Source organism: Coregonus lavaretus (genome assembly GCF_964263955.1).
Source record: "Coregonus lavaretus genome assembly, chromosome: 29".
NCBI lineage: Eukaryota > Metazoa > Chordata > Actinopteri > Salmoniformes > Salmonidae > Coregonus > Coregonus lavaretus.
Window position 1 is genome coordinate 18,507,401 of NC_140016.1, and position 16,452 is coordinate 18,523,852.

Genomic DNA, 16,452 nt, shown 5'->3' on the forward strand with positions numbered 1-16,452 from the left:
TGTCAAGCAAATAACTGTTGGTCTCACGGTATTTGACCGTTAATTAACATAAACACATTTAGCATCTCCTGGCTTCCACACATAGCCTACAAGCCATTAAAAAAAGTATAATAAATCCATGTAATATAGCCTACACCTTCACAATAAATCTATTATTTATTTTAGACAAGTCTAAAGAAGCATGATATGAAGAAAATGTAGTCTATTTCAGAAGAAAATAATAGCATACTCTGAGTTGTCCTTTTGTTAGGTCCTGATGTGGCGGCTGTGGCTATGCCAAAAGGCTGTGGGCTACACTAGTTCATTTAGCAGACAAGATTTGCTTATAATTCTATGGCATTATTTTATAGTATGAAGAATACAATTGAACAAAGCTGAAAAAATATTAATATTTTCTCCAAACGATTTGAGGGAGTGCTCCAAACGACCGAGTCACTGGTGCTTCCTGCTTTAGTTCTTGCTTATAAGCAGGAATCAGGAGGATAGAGTTATGGTCAGATTTGCCAAATGGAGGGCGAAGGAGAGCTTTGTATGCGTCTCTGTGTGTGGAGTAAAGGTGGTCTAGAGTTTTTTTCCTCTGGTTGCACATTTAACATGCTGGTAGAAATGAGGTAGAACGGATTTAAGTTTCCCTGCATTAAAGTCCCCGGCCACTAGGAGCGCTGCCTCTGGATAAGCGTTTTCCTGTTTACTTATGGCCTTATACAGCTCATTTGAGTGCAATCTTAATGCCTGCATTGGTTTGTAGTGGTAGATAGACAGCTACGAAAAATATAGAAGAAAAGTATCTTGGTAAATAGTGTGGTCTACAGCTTATCATGAGATACTCTACCTCAAGCGAGCAAAACCTTGAGACTTCCTTAGTATTAGATTTTGTGCACCAGCTGTTGTTTACAAATATACACAGACCGCCACCCCTTGTCTTACCGGAGTCAGCCGTTCTATCCTGCCGATGTAGCGTATATCCCGTCAGCTGTATGTCGTCGTTCAGCCACGACTCGGTGAAACATAAGATATTACAGTTTTTAATGTCCTGTTGGTAGGATAACCGTAATCTTAGGTTATCCAATTTGTTCTCAAATGATTGAACATTGGCTAATAGGATTGATGGAAGAGGCAGTTCACTCGCTCGCCGTCGGATCATTACAAGGCACCCCAACCTACGTCCACGATATCTCAGTCTCTTTCTCATGCGAATGACAGGGATTTGGGCCTTGTCAGGTGTCTGTAGGATATCCTTCACGTCCGACTCGTTGAAGAAAAAATATTCGTCCAATACGAGGTGAGTAATCGCTGTCCTGATATCCAGAAGCTCTTTTTGGTCATAAGAGACAGTGGCAGAAACATTATGTACAGAATAAATTACAAATAACGTGAAAAAACACACATAATAGTACAATTGGTTAGAGGGCTGTAAAACGGCAGCCATCTTCTCCGGCGCCATGGGATTTCTTATAAGCGTTCGGGTTAGAGTCCCGCTCCTTGAAAGTGGCAGCTCTACCCTTTAGCTCAGTGCGGATGTTGCCTGTAATCCATGGTTTCTGTTTGGGGTATGTACGTACGGTCACTGTGGGAACGACGTCATCGTTGCACTTATTGATGAAGCCAGTAACTGATGTGGTGTACTCCTCAATGCCATCGGAAGAATCTCAGAACATATTCCAGTCTGTGCTAGCAAAACAGTCCTGTAACGTAGCATCTGCGTCATGATGTGTATATTTTTTGTAATTACAGGGCTCATCTGTAAAAGAGACCTTGGTCTCAGCATGACTCCTTGTCAAAATAATGGTGAAACTTTCACTTTTAAAAGTTATATTCTGTTAACTCATACCTAGATAATGTTGTTGACTGATCCTATACTTGTATTTTAGGCCAAAGCATAAATTGGAGAAAAACCCCACCTCAAACTTGTATCTCAAACAGACCATTTCATTTTTTTATTCTATTTCCTCATAGAACATGACCTCACGTTGGCTAATTGGCTGAGCTGGCCATTCAGCTGTCTACTCATGTAACATTTTTAATGATTGTTATATGCCCACGCCATTCTGTTGGGGCATGTTCACACCATTCAAACATAGAAAAGCTGCTTTTTAACATAATTAACTAAAAAATGTTTAAGGAAAACTACTTCACTCAATGTAATTTATTATAGCATATTTAATAGAACTCTGGAAACACTGGACAGTTACAAAAAAAAAAAAAACGGTTAAGAAAATTATTTATTGACATCACTAGAACCATGTAAAATACATTAGGGACAGTCTCATATACCCAGATTAAGCCTACTCCTGGACTAACCATGTTCAATGAAGCGTCACTGTTGAAAGTGCTTTTAGTCCAGGACACACTGTATAGAGTGGCAGGCCTAATCAACAGTGTCATAGCATCAACTCACCTTCACTGGGAGAGAGAACAGACAGCAGGATCCAGAGGAGCATAACCTACATGGGATACAGTATAGAATGTTTATTATTCGAGATTAGCCATTTGCAGAACGCAGTGAACTGGGTGCAGTTGGTGGGAAAAGATTTGTAGGTTGAATATGATGTTGTGAATGTCCGTTTTAATTTCTTCTTGAAGAAGCAGCATTTCAACGTTTGGTGAGCATATGACCGTACGTAATATATGATTTGCCTCAATACAGGAGACTTTAACAAATACAAATATAGCGTCATTTCATTTAAAACTCAATGTGTGTACAGTTTCAGTAATCTTTGAGGGTAGTTAGGACATTCATAACCAGGAAGAAATCGAAATGCATCCTGTTCCAATCAGGCGTAGCCTTTCCAACTGTAAACTAAACGTGCGCACATTGCGTGATTGAATATTCCAATCAACTTCAGCCCAAGGCACACATTTTTATAATCGATTCCGCCAGTTTTCAAACTCTTCTCTATGATTCAACGGTCTCTGTCGAATTGGGGCGTCAATGTCCCGTTTATTTCCTACATTCCGTAACCAAGACCCAGTACAGAGCATAGGTACGCTGAACAGCCGCTTGTGGTCGCTATTTACTTGTCTTTGACGGTCGTGTGTTTTTCACCCGGCCTTCCCCCTTTTCCAGATATTTCTGCGTTAAAATGTCAGTTTTCACCCCACCCAGTAGGTGGCGGCAATACACGTTCTTGGTTTGTAGTCCGCCAATAAAAACTCAGAAGAAGAAGGAGCTTCCTTCAAGCTTGCATCCTTACCATAGCTGCGTTAAACACGGTTAATATTCCTGCAACACAGAGAACTTCAGCGAAGCAATCATCATGCCTATGTTTTTGGTAAATACTAATGTGGCGAAGAGTGACATTCCGCCTGCACTGTTGTCTGAGGCCACAGAGGAACTGGCCAAGGCGATGGGCAAACCTGTGCAGGTGAGTCTTTCAAACTTGGCACAGCAATGCCTTTTTTTGCCCCAGTTGTAGATAGTTAGTTGCTTTGATGCTGGTGCATTTTCTGCACCGAAAATTGCATTGCAGGGTACCCCTTTTGTTGCAGTTGAGACCTCTTTAGTCTTTACCAATCTATAACAGAACCGTTATACAACTGGGCATGTGCAGATCGTAGTATTCCAAAAATAGAACAGGGTTACAGTGCGGCAGATCTGCTGTATTTTGATAGGTCCAGGACAGAAATACTGTAATGCGCAATCCAATAACTAGTTCTTATTTATTACAGGTTTACATGAGCAATTTCACTGTCATGGTTGGAATTTCTCAGGCCTTGTTCCAGCTCCCACTGACTGTATGCTCTATTTGTGTGTGTGTGTGTCTCTCTCAGTACCTCGCTGTGCACATCGTCCCAGACCAGTTGATGATGTTCGGAGGGAAAGGAGACCCTTGTGCCCTCTGCTCCCTTCACAGCATTGGAAAGATCGAAGGAGCTCAGAAACAGTACTCTAAACTACTGTGTGGACTGCTCAACAAACACCTGAGCATCTCCCCTGACAGGTAATGGAGACATACACATCCATATGGAGTGTTCATACAGTATATTAACCCATTCCTCTTGTGTCTCTGTGTCAGGATCTACGTGAACTTCTTTGACATGGAGGCAGCAAATGTGGCCTGGAACAACTCTACCTTCGGCTAATCAGGGGATCTAAACTTCAATGGGAGCTGACCCCTCCTTTCCCCCACACCTTAATAACGGTAGTACAGCATTAGAGTAGGCTGTGGAGAGATGAGCAGAGATGCCCAGTTGCTGTGCTGACGTAGAGCAGCATTGATAAATGCACTTAAATGGACCCTTGCTTTATAACAGACCCTTGATTTGCACTGGACCCTTGGCTTTGATGTTCCAATAAAGTGATTCCCATTGATTACAACTTGTTCTGTTTTTCCTTTGTCTTTGACTTGTTTTACTGGATGCTTTGCATTGCGTTAATTGAGAGCATGCATGAAGCAATTCAACATTACCTCACACAGACAATCTATTGTGTTCAATTGTTAGGTAAAGTTCAAGGTACAGAAGGAAAAAAAAGTGAGATAGCCTCCTAGCCAAATGTAAGCCACTCTGCTGGTGGAGTGATTTGCTAGGTGTGTATATTTGCCTTTTGTACGTATGTAAATAATTTGACTTCGTATATGATTGAATGTATGGTACAGAGTGCCCATGTCACTTTATGTTTACCCTGCAGTCCTTGTCCACCAATAGAGGACAGCAATGGAAACATGTCTTGACTTTTTGTGTATTTATCCTCTGCAATTTCTGGTAATTGCCTGATGTAACGTATTTATGTATTTTAAGATGTCAAGTCAAAGATTGATATATTCACGCTCCACCTGCGCTATACATACAACCATCAACAGGTGATGACATCTAGCTGGTCATCACACTTCCACCCCATCACATCTGTGGTGCCTTGCACCTTTTCTGGGGTTCAATCAGGGTCACTGGATAGAATGGTATCAGAATACATTGGAGACCGTTCTGAATTGAGATTATAGTACTGATATTAGATTAATAACACCTTCTCTTGTGATAAGAAGTATGTTGCCACTGGTGGATGAAAAACACTTCAGCCGCCACAACTCATATGCCCACACAGTTGCCTAACGTGTAGAAAGGTAAACTGCATGTGCTGAGGACCAATATGTCTTGCTCTTGCTTCAAGTAAACTTACAACCATGCCAGTTTTCATGGTGAACACAATGTAGCCAAAGTTTCCATGCCTGCTGCACTTTTATCTGCAGCCTGGTATCATAGACTAGAGGTAACTTAGTAAATATAAATCCAAGACACTCAAATTAGTTTGATATGTTACGTTTGGTATGGTTACATAAAACAGAACTCTACTTAAGGCAAAAGTGAAAGTAGGGTGGGTGGGTGTATAACGCAAACATCTAGCAACCCAAAGGTTGCGTGTTCGAATTTCATCATGGACAATTTTAGCTAATTAGCACATTTGTAACTACTTTTTAGCTACTTTGCAGCTATTTAGCATGTTCGCTAACCCTTCCCCTGACTTTAACCCTTTTAGCTAACCCTTCCCCTTTAACCTTAACCCTACCCTAGCTAACGTTAGCCACCTAGCTAACCTTAGCTACAACAAATTGGGATTCGTAACATATTGTACCTTTTGCAAATTTGTAACATATTGTACGAATTGCAATTTGTAACATTGGATGATGGACATCCACAAAATAATGCACTATATGTACAAAAGTATGTGGACACCCCTTCAAATTAGTGGATTCGGCTATTTCAGCCACACCTGTTGCTGACAGGTGTATAAAATCGAGCATACAGCCATGCAATCTCCTGACCAACAGTGGAGGTAGAATGGCCTTACTGAAGAGCTCAGTGACTTTCAACGCGGCACCGTCATAGGATGCCACCTTTCCAACAAGTCAGTTCTTCAAATTTCTGCCCTGCTAGAGCTGCCCCTGTCAACTGCAAGTGCTGTTATTGTGAAGTGGAAACGTCTAGGAGCAACAACGGCTCAGCCGCGAAGTGGTAGGCCACACAAGCTCACAGAACGGGACCGCTGAGTGTTGTAGCGCGTAAAAATCGTCTATCCTCGGTTGCAACACTCACTACTGAGTTCCAAACTGCCTCTGGAAGCAACGTCAGCACAAGAACTGTTGGTCGGAAGCTTCATGAAATGGGTTTCCATGGCCGATCAACCGCACAGAAGCCTAAGATCACCATCCGCAATGCCAAGTGTCGACTGGAGTGGTGTAAAGCTCGCCGCCATTGGACTCTGAAGCAGTGGAAATGCGTTCTCTGGAGTGATTAATCTCGATTCACCATCTGGCAGGCCGACGGACTAATCTGGGTTTGGCGGATGCCAGGAGAACACTACCTGCCCGAATACATAGTACCAACTGTAAAGTTTGGTGGTGGAGGAATAATGGTCTGGGGCTGTTTTTCATGGTTCGGGCTAGGCCCCATAGTTCCAGCATACAATGACATTCTAGAGGATTCTGTGCTTCCAACTTTGTTTGGGGAAGGCCCTTTACTGTTTCAGCATGACAATGCCCCCTTCCACAAAGCGAGGTCCGTACAGAAATGGTTTGTCGAGATTGGTGTGGAAGGACTTGACTGGCCTGCGCAGAGTCCTGACCTCAACCCTATCAAACACCTTTGGGATGAATTGAAACGCCGACTGCGAGCCAGGCCTAATCGCCCAACAACAGTGCCGACTTCAATAATGCTCTTGTGGTTGAATGGAAGCAAGTCCCCGCAACAATGTTCCAACATCTAGTGGAAAGCCTTCCCAGAAGAGTGGAGGCTGTTATAGCAGCAAAGGGGGGACCAACTCCATATTAATGCCCATGATTTTGGAATGAGATGTTGTCCACATACTTCTGGTCATGTAGTGTACATACCATACGAAGCGTAACATATCATACTAAAAGGAGTATCTCGGATTTACATACAAAATAATATGATATGCTCTGAGACCAGGTTGCTATCTGAAACTACTGGAACTGTCCAAAGCCATGGGAAATCCAGGACCTGAGGTGAGTAAAGAAAATAACTATAGCGCTAATTGTTAATGTACAGAACCCATTTCAAATAGTGTTGTATACCGTGTCTTAACTTTTCCATAGCTCACAAACACATGTAGTAGGAAGGAATGAATTAAATGGAACTAAAATCTACAGCTATAATCTGTACCTAAAACACTTGTGGACCAGCACTAGCTCTTAGAACTGAGGGACTTTGAGAAGAATGGGTGTGACTGACTGACTGTCAACATACTATTAATCATTCACATTGTGTTAAGCCATTAAACAAAGTAAATAAAAGCGTATTGACACGGCTTGACATTATGGTAGATACAAATCTTTTGTTTTCTGCAGTACTTTTTCATTCACATCTTTCCAGACCAGATGATGACGTTTGGGGGAACCACTGCCCCCTGCACACACGGTTCTGTCCACAGCATTGGAGCTATCAGTGAGGAACATAACCTGCAGTATTCTAAACTACTGTGTGAACTGCTCAACAAACATCTGGGCATCGCTCCTAACAGGTACATAACACGCATGCATGCTTGCATATATACACACACACACAAATTGAAAATTGTGACCCATTCCATTTGTCTGTCTCAGGATCTACATTAACTTCTGTAAAATGGAGGCCCAAAACGTGGCCCGGGACAACACAACATTCAGCGCTGTTCTTTCATTGAGGAAATGAAAGAAGAGTGGATGAATAAACGGCATTGATGTTGCATCAAAAGTGAACTCTTGATTATTGTGTTGTTTTGAGTATTAATTCTATAAATATGAAAGGCAAGCAAGAAGATAATCATTAGTATAACAGTCCATAGTCAGTCTAAAAGTCTCTTATCAGGAAAATATAATTGTATATCCGCTCCTGAAGTCAGTCATGGACAGGCAAATGCAGCTGGTTCTTTACGTTGGTGTTATATAGCAATGTTGAGAATGTTGAGCAATTGAGAGAAGAGCACTGCGCCCACTCTAGTGGCAGGAAGTAAGCAGTAGTATCATGGTCCATTGGCAGTGTATAGAGCGCCTATAAACGAATCATGTGCGGTTCGCGAACGATTCATTATTTTTGAACGACTCTTTTTCAATTTTGCCTGAGTGAGTCGTTCATTTTAGTCGTTCGTTCTCAATGAATCCTACAGCAGGCTTAATACACGCTCCTCTGGCTCAGCGGCTCCAGAGACGTGCTCGCAGGGAATAGATCACGAGTATAGGGAAGAATAATACATGTTTAGAACTAATAATTGATCGCATGATGCAATAATGAATGCAATTAATTGATTATTAAATGTTATGATGGACACAGCTTTGAGCTTTGCAGAACCAAAACATACACAACCTCTAAAATCTGCTCAACTCCCTCTCGAGAACGAATCGTTTGAGGGGCTGCAGTTCGCGGACGACATTGTGCTTATCACCCAGTCATTTAAGCAATGCATTCCACCAATAGTCGTTCACAATCTAGTCCGGTTGCGGCTACAACTTTGTTTAAAATGTATCAATAATTAATCTTATTTGTATGCCTAGCAATCAACAAATGTATATTGTTTAAAGCACACGTTTACATGTCTCAGTCACAAATGACAGCTCCAATAAGCCCTCTATTGTGAACGAGAGGCTTCCAGAATCGAGTTTTCAGTTCATCGTTCGCCGGCAGGCGTCCTGTGTGCTCTGGGCATTACTCACTCAAATGAACGAAATTAGTCGAAAGATTTGTTATTTTGACTGAACGAGTCGAAAAGATTTTCAGTAAAAAGAGCCGAACTTCCCATCACTACTATAAACGCAACAATGGCAAATTACTTCCAGCTAAGGAGAGACTTGCATTTCAGAGGCCACACCCCACTCGCATGCACAGAATGGTCGAAACTTTTTAAAACACAGTAAAGGTAGTGTACATTTCCTGTGTTAAAGCTAGTATCCCTAGTTGCTACATCCATTTTTGGACTTTAATAAATTAATGATAATGTACTAGGGGATAACTAGCCCCCTCTTAGAACAATGTATAATTGCTGACACAAAAAAAGCAATGTTTGGGGAAAAAAATTGGTATGTGGATGAAGGTCATGCTTAGGCGAATAAACTATAAAAGGAAATAAATGGCTACAGATAACACTGTTATATTTATTTCATGAAATTTTGTTTTTAGGAAAGGGAAGTTTTTTAAAAGTAAAGTGTGTTAAAATTAATTTAATCCGTTTTATTTAGAAATTCTTTAGTAAATCATACTTCAAAGCCAAAATATATGCTTGTTTTACTCCAATGTTTGTAAACAATACAAATGTAAACAAACACTGTATTCTGCATAGCCTCAAAACATGGTTAAAACCAATGTTCCCTCCAATTTCAGTTTACTGTGAACACTGAGGCTGTACCTGCTTTAAACAGTGGTGTAAAGTGCTTAAGTAAAAAATACTTTAAAGTACTACACTACCAGTCAAAAGTTTCGACACGCCTACTCATTCAAGGGTTTTTCTTAATTTTTTACTATTTTATAAATTGTAGAATAATAGCGAAGACATCAGAACTATGACATAACACATATGGAATCATGTAGTAACCAAAAAAGTGTTAAACAAATCAAAATATGTTTTATATTTGAGATTCTTCAAATAGCCACCCTTTGAAATTCAAATGCTTAGAACCCTAATCACCTCTCATTCGGATTAGAAATGCAACATGTACTTACATGTAGCTGTCCTCGATAGTTGAGTTGATGATGTAGGACTCTGGTTTGCCCACCAGAGATCCCAATGTCCTTGGTAGGGTTTCTGGTCATAGTGGTGGTTAGAATGGATACTTCAGCGTATCCTGTAGTTTGTAGAGTTTATCTGTTAGAACACAGTCATGGTCAAAAGTTTTGAGAATGACACAAATACTAATTTTCACAAAGTCTGCTGCCTCAGTTTTGATGATGACAATTTGCATATACTCCAGAATGTCATGAAGAGTGATCAGATGAATTGCAATTAATTGCAAAGTCACTCTTTGCCATGAAAATGAACTTAATCCCCCAAAAAACATTTCCACTGCATTTCAGCCCTGCCACAAAAGGACCAGCTGCCATCATGTCAGTGATTCTCTCATTAACACAGGTGAGAGTGTTGACGAGGACAAGGCTGGAGATCACTCTGTCATGCTGATTGAGTTAGAATAACAGACTGGAAGCTTTAAAAGGAGGGTGGTGTTTGAAATCATTGTTCTTCCTCTGTTAACCATGGTTACCTGCAAGGAAACACGTGCCGTCATCATTGCTTTGCACAAAAAGGGCTTCACAGGCAAGGATATTGCTGCTAGTAAGATTGCACCTAAATCAACCATTTATCGGATCATCAAGAACTTCAAAGAGAGAGGTTCAATTGTTGTGAAGAAGGCGTCAGGGCGCCAGCAAGTCCAGCAAGCGCCAGGACCATCTCCTAAAGTTGATTCAGCTGCGGAATCGGGGCACCACCAGTGCAGAGCTTGCTCAGGAATGGCAGCTAGCAGGTGTGAGTGCATCTACACGCACAGTGAGGCGAAGACTTTTGGAGGATGGCCTGGTGTCAAGAAGGGCAGCAAAGAAGCCACTTCTCTCCAGGAAAAACATCAGGGACAGACTGATATTCTGCAAAAGGTACAGGGATTGGACTGCTGAGGACTGGGGTAAAGTCATTTTCTCTGATGAATCCCCTTTCCGATTGTTTGGGGCATCCGGAAAACAGCTTGTCCGGAGAAGACAAGGTGAGCACTACCAACAGTCCTGTGTCATGCAAACAGTAAAGTATCCTGAGACCATTCATGTGTGGGGGTTGCTTCTCAGCCAAGGGAGTGGGCTCACTCACAATTTTGCCTAAGAACACAGCCATGAATAAAGAATGGTACCAACACATCCTCCGAGAGCAACTTCTCCCAACCATCCAAGAACAGTTTGGTGACGACCAATGCCTTTTCCAGCATGATGGAGCACCTTGCCATAAGGCAAAAGTGATAACTAAGTGGCTCGGGAACAAAACATCGAAATGTTGGGTCCATGGCCAGGAAACTCACCAGACCTTAATCCCATTGAGAACTTGTGGTCGATCCTCAAGAGGCGGGTGGACAAACAAAACCCCACTAATTCTGACAAACTCCAAGCATTGATTATGCAAGAATGGGCTGCCATCAGTCAGGATGTGGCCCAGAAGTTAATTGACAGCATGCCAGGGCGGATTGCAGAGGTCTTGAAAAAGAAGGGTCAACACTGCAAATATTGACTATTTGCATAAACTTAATGTAATTGTCAATAAAAGCCTTTGACACTTATGGAATGCGTGTAATTATACTTCAGTATACCATAGTAACATCTGACAAAAATATCTCATAACACTGAAGCAGCGAACTTTGTGAAGACCAATACTTGTGTCATTCTCAAAACCTTTGACCACGACTCTTCAGATTGTCCTTCCAAACTTGTGTCTTTAGTGAAAGTTCTCTAGACGACTACACATGCCAGCTGCAGACTGGTAATGCTACAGTCTAATGAGTTAATTCTTCTTGTGTAGAGATTGAGAGTGTCAGAGTTTCTCACCATTTCAAACGTGTGGACTAACGTCTTCTGGTCTTTCTGGTCTAACCATTTTAAGCCATGTATCTTCCTGGTCTTTCTGGTCTAACCATTTTAAGCCGTGTAGCTTCCTGGTCTTTCTGGTCTAACCATTTTAAGCCATGTATCTTCCTGGTCTTTCTGGTCTAACCATTTTAAGCCGTGTAGCTTCCTGGTCTTTCTGGTCTAACCATTTTGTAACGTTTAGCTCACGCTTCACATCTGCTGGTCTAAAGATTGATTTGTTTTTCAAAGCTTTTTATGCTCGGGTAAAAAGGGGTGTTCTATCATGCCGACCCAATGTCTGTGCTTACTTGGGCATGGTTACTGACTGGCAAAAGTTTCTTTGAAAAAACATTCTCATTTAAAAGGTTAAAATCACATTGCTATCTTCACAAACATATTCTCATACTTAATCATATATCTTATACAACATTTAGAGGCAAACCTGATAACTGCAATGTGTACACTTCCAGAGATACAGTTATTTAGTAATACCATCCTTAATGACATCACAAAACAATAAACAATATGACATGATTATTCTTTAGATCCCCACCAACCATTCCAACCACTTAGATGTCAGAAATAACGTTCCAATGTCCAATCTTTAGGAGAAAAATGTTTTGCCGGCTATCTGTCCCTGTAACACAGAGACATTCAGATCGCCAATACCAGGGACCAACAAGGAGTCGTTTGTTGCAAACCATTTAGGAAAGGCGCGAGGGGTCATAAAAACCCCCACATCAATCAATCCTGTGTTCATAAAAATGACCACGGGAGAGAGAGAGAGAGATCTGTAGACTGTTGCTTCTCTGTATTCTGATCTTGGGCTTCTCACGTGGGACCATCACATGAGCGTCATGACACAAGAGTGTGCAAAGCTGTCATCAAGGCAAAGGGGGGCTATTTTAAGAATCTCAAATATAAAATATATTTTGATTTGTTTAACACTTTTTTGGTTACTACATGATTACATATATGTTATTTCATAGTTTTGATGTCTTCACTATTAATCTACAATGTAGAAAATAGTTTAAAAAAAAAGAAAAACCTTTGAATGAGTAGGTGTGTCCAAACTTTTGACTGGTACTGGACTTAAGTCGTTTTTTTGAGTATCTGTACCTTACTATTTATATTTTTGACAACTTTTACTTCACTACATTCCTACTTTTTACTCCATACCTTTTCCCTGACACTCAAAAGTACATTTTGAATGCTTAGCAGCACAGGGAAATGGTCCAATTCACACTGTCATCCCTACTACCTCTGATTTGGCGGACTCACTAAAGACACATTCTTTATTTGTTAATTATGTCTGAGTGTTAGAGTGTGCCCCTGGCTATTCATAAATTTAAAAAACAAGAAAATTGTGCCGTCCGGTTGGCTTAATATAAGGAATAAGAAATTATTTTGACTTTTACTTTTGTTATTTAAGTATATTTTAGCAATTACATTTACTTTTTGATACTTAAGTATATTTAAAACCAAATACTTTTAGACTTTTACTCAAGTAGTATTTTACTGGGTCACTTTCACTTTTACTTGAGTCATTTTCTATTAAGGTATCTTTACTTTTACTCAAGTGGCATGTTGTCATCCGGAGGTGGTTGACACAATCAGAAATAATTTTTATGTTGATGACTGCCTGAAATCAGTATCCGCTAAAGAGGAGGCAGTGCAACTTGCCAAAGCTATCACAGCTACTTGTCATAAAGGAGGATTCCATCTCTCCAAGTGGGTGAGCAATAGCCAAACTGTACTAGCCTCCATCTCAGAAGCTGACAGAGTTAAAGAGGTGAAACAGTTGAATTTGGACAGAGACAAACTTCCCATTGAAAGGGCATTGGGAGTACAATGGTGTGTGGAGAGCGACACATTTACCTTTAATGTTACTATTAAAGACAAACCCCACACACGTAGAGGAATTCTATCCATGGTGAGGTCTATATATGAATCCCTGGGCTTCCTCACTCCCTTCACTCTGCCTGCCAAACTGCTGTTACAGGAGCTGTGTAGAAGAAGCTGTGGCTGGGATAGGAATATCCCCACATGTTTCTCTGAAAAGTGGATGAAATGGACTAGGGATTTTGAAAAATTGTCAACTTTAAGATTGAAAGGTGTATTAAGCCAACTAACTTTAGCCCACTCACTCAAGCTCAACTGCACCATTTCTCAGTACCAGTGAGCTAGGTTATGGAACAGTAAGCTATGTGAGACTGATGAATCAAAGGGGTGATGTTCATGTATCTCTTGTCATGGGGAAGCCCAGAGTTGCACTTCTGAAGCAGATAACCATCTCTCGCATGGAGCTGGCTGCTGCAGTACTGAGTGTAAAGGTGGACAAGGTGCTGCGTACAGAGTTAAAGCTGAAGCTGGACGACTCTGTGTTCTGGACAGAGAGTCAGTCAGTGCTCAAGTACATAGCCAATGAGCGTACAAGGTTTCAAACATTTGTGGCCAATAGGATCTCTGTTATCAGACAGAACACATCCGTATCACAGTAGAGGTATGTGGATACTAGGCTAAATCCTGCTGGTGTGCCTCGAGAGGACTGAATGGAAAAAAGTTTCTGGAGTGTAAAAGGTGGATCCATGGCACAGTGTTTCTATGGAAACCGGAAGTGGAGTGGCCCCTGGAACACATTAACTCAGTTTCCCTCACATTTGATGACCCTGAGATCAAAAATAGTATTGTTGTGTGCAGTGCTATAGTCAATGAGATTGAAAATCCCACCAACAAGCTGCTATCTTATTTCTACACTTGGATGAAGTTGGTTCCTGAGAGTGAAAAAAGTGTTACAGTCACTTGTACAGGAAAGAAAATAAATCCAGTTAAATCTCACCAGCATAAACACACGCTCACAGAACCAGATGGTGAAAGACAAGATTCAAGCCTACAAGACAACATGTGGTGGGCAAGCTGTAAGTCTGGACGAACTGTTGAATGCAGAGGAGGCGATCATTCGCTTCCCAGAGGAGATCTTGACTTTGACAATGACACCATCTACAGTCAAGAAAGGAAGTAGCACTTATAAGTTGGATCCAGTGTTTGTGGATGGAGTTCTCGGAGTCGGAGGACGGCTGTGTAAGGCAGCTATGCCTGAAGAAGTCAAGCACCCTGTCATTCTCTCCAAAGACCTTCACATATCATAACTTATCCTCCGCCACATACATCAACAAACAGGACATGATGGAAGGAATCACATGCTCTCACTTTTCCGTCAAAGGTATTGGATCACCAATGCAAACTCTGCAGCAAGGAATTGAGTGTGTTGTGTGCAGAAGGCAAAGAGGCAAGATTGGTGAGCAGAAGATGGCAGATTTGCCACTTAAAAGGATCATGCCAGACATCCCACCATTTACCAACGAAGGTGTGGATTACTTTGGTCATATACATTTACATTTACGTCATTTAGCAGACGCTCTTATCCAGAGCGACTTACAAATTGGTGCATTCACCTTATAGCCAGTGGGATAACCACTTTACAATGTTTTATTTTTTTGTTATTCTTTTATTTTATTTTTTGTTTATTTTTTTTTTGGGGGGGGGGGGGGGGGTTGGGGTAAGGGAGGGGTAGAATAATTACTTTATCCTATCCCAGGTATTCCTTAAAGAGGTGGGGTTTCAAATGTCTCCGGAAGGTGGTGAGTGACTCCGCTGTCCTGGCGTCGTGAGGGAGCTTGTTCCACCATTGGGGTGCCAGAGCAGCGAACAGTTTTGACTGGGCTGAGCGGGAACTATGCTTCCGCAGAGGAAGGGGAGCCAGCAGGCCAGAGGTGGATGAACGCAATGCCCTCGTTTGGGTGTAAGGACTGATCAGAGCCTGAAGGTACGGAGGTGCCGTTCCCCTCACAGCTCCATAGGCAAGCACCATGGTCTTGTAACAGATGCGAGCTTCAACTGGAAGCCAGTGGAGTGTGCGGAGGAGGGGGGTGACGTGAGAGAACTTGGGAAGGTTGAACACCAGACGGGCTGCGGCATTCTGGATGAGTTGTAGGGGTTTAATGGCACAGGCAGGGAGCCCAGCCAACAGCGAGTTGCAGTAATCCAGACGGGAGATGACAAGTGCCTGGATTAGGACCTGTGCCGCTTCCTGTGTAAGGCAGGGTCGTACTCTCCGAATGTTGTAGAGCATGAACCTACAGGATCGGGTCACCGCCTTGATGTTAGCGGAGAACGACAGGGTGTTGTCCAGGGTCACGCCAAGGCTCTTCGCACTCTGGGAGGAGGACACAACGGAGTTGTCAACCGTGATGGCGAGATCATGGAACAGGCAGTCCTTCCTCGGGAGGAAGAGCAGCTCCGTCTTGCCAAGGTTCAGCTTGAGGTGGTGATCCGTCATCCATACTGATATGTCTGCCAGACATGCAGAGATGCGATTCGCCACCTGGTTATCAGAAGGGGGAAAGGAGAAGATTAGTTGTGTGTCGTCAGCGTAGCAATGATAGGAGAGGCCATGTGAGGATATGACAGAGCCAAGTGACTTGGTGTATAGCGAGAATAGGAGAGGGCCTAGAACTGAGCCCTGGGGGACACCAGTGGTGAGAGCACGTGGTGCGGAGACAGCTTCTCGCCACGCCACTTGGTAGGAGCGACCGGTCAGGTAGGACGCAATCCAAGCGTGAGCCGCGCCGGAGATGCCCAGCTTGGAGAGGGTGGAGAGGAGGATCTGATGGTTCACAGTATCAAAGGCAGCAGACAGGTCTAGAAGGACAAGAGCAGAGGAGAGAGAGTTAGCTTTAGCAGTGCGGAGAGCCTCCGTGACACAGAGAAGAGCAGTCTCAGTTGAATGACCAGTCTTGAAACCTGACTGTTTTGGATCAAGAAGGTCATTCTGAGAGAGATAGCAAGAGAGTTGGCTAAAGACGGCACGCTCAATAGTTTTGGAGAGAAAAGAAAGAAGGGATACTGGTCTGTAGTTGTTGACATCAG

The 16,452-nt window shown here is 42.3% G+C and overlaps 1 protein-coding gene across 1 annotated transcript; it reads left to right on the top strand.

The window, feature by feature from the left end:
• Positions 1–2,364: 2,364 nt before the first annotated feature.
• LOC311105178 (macrophage migration inhibitory factor-like) lies at positions 2,365–4,312 on the top strand. The gene is made up of 3 exons (XM_084147233.1): positions 2,365–3,365; positions 3,772–3,941; positions 4,017–4,312. The coding sequence occupies exons 1-3, from the start codon at positions 3,258–3,260 to the stop codon at positions 4,081–4,083; spliced, it is 345 nt and encodes a 114-aa protein (XP_084003359.1). The 5' UTR covers positions 2,365–3,257; the 3' UTR covers positions 4,084–4,312.
• The last annotated feature ends 12,140 nt before the right edge of the window (positions 4,313–16,452 follow it).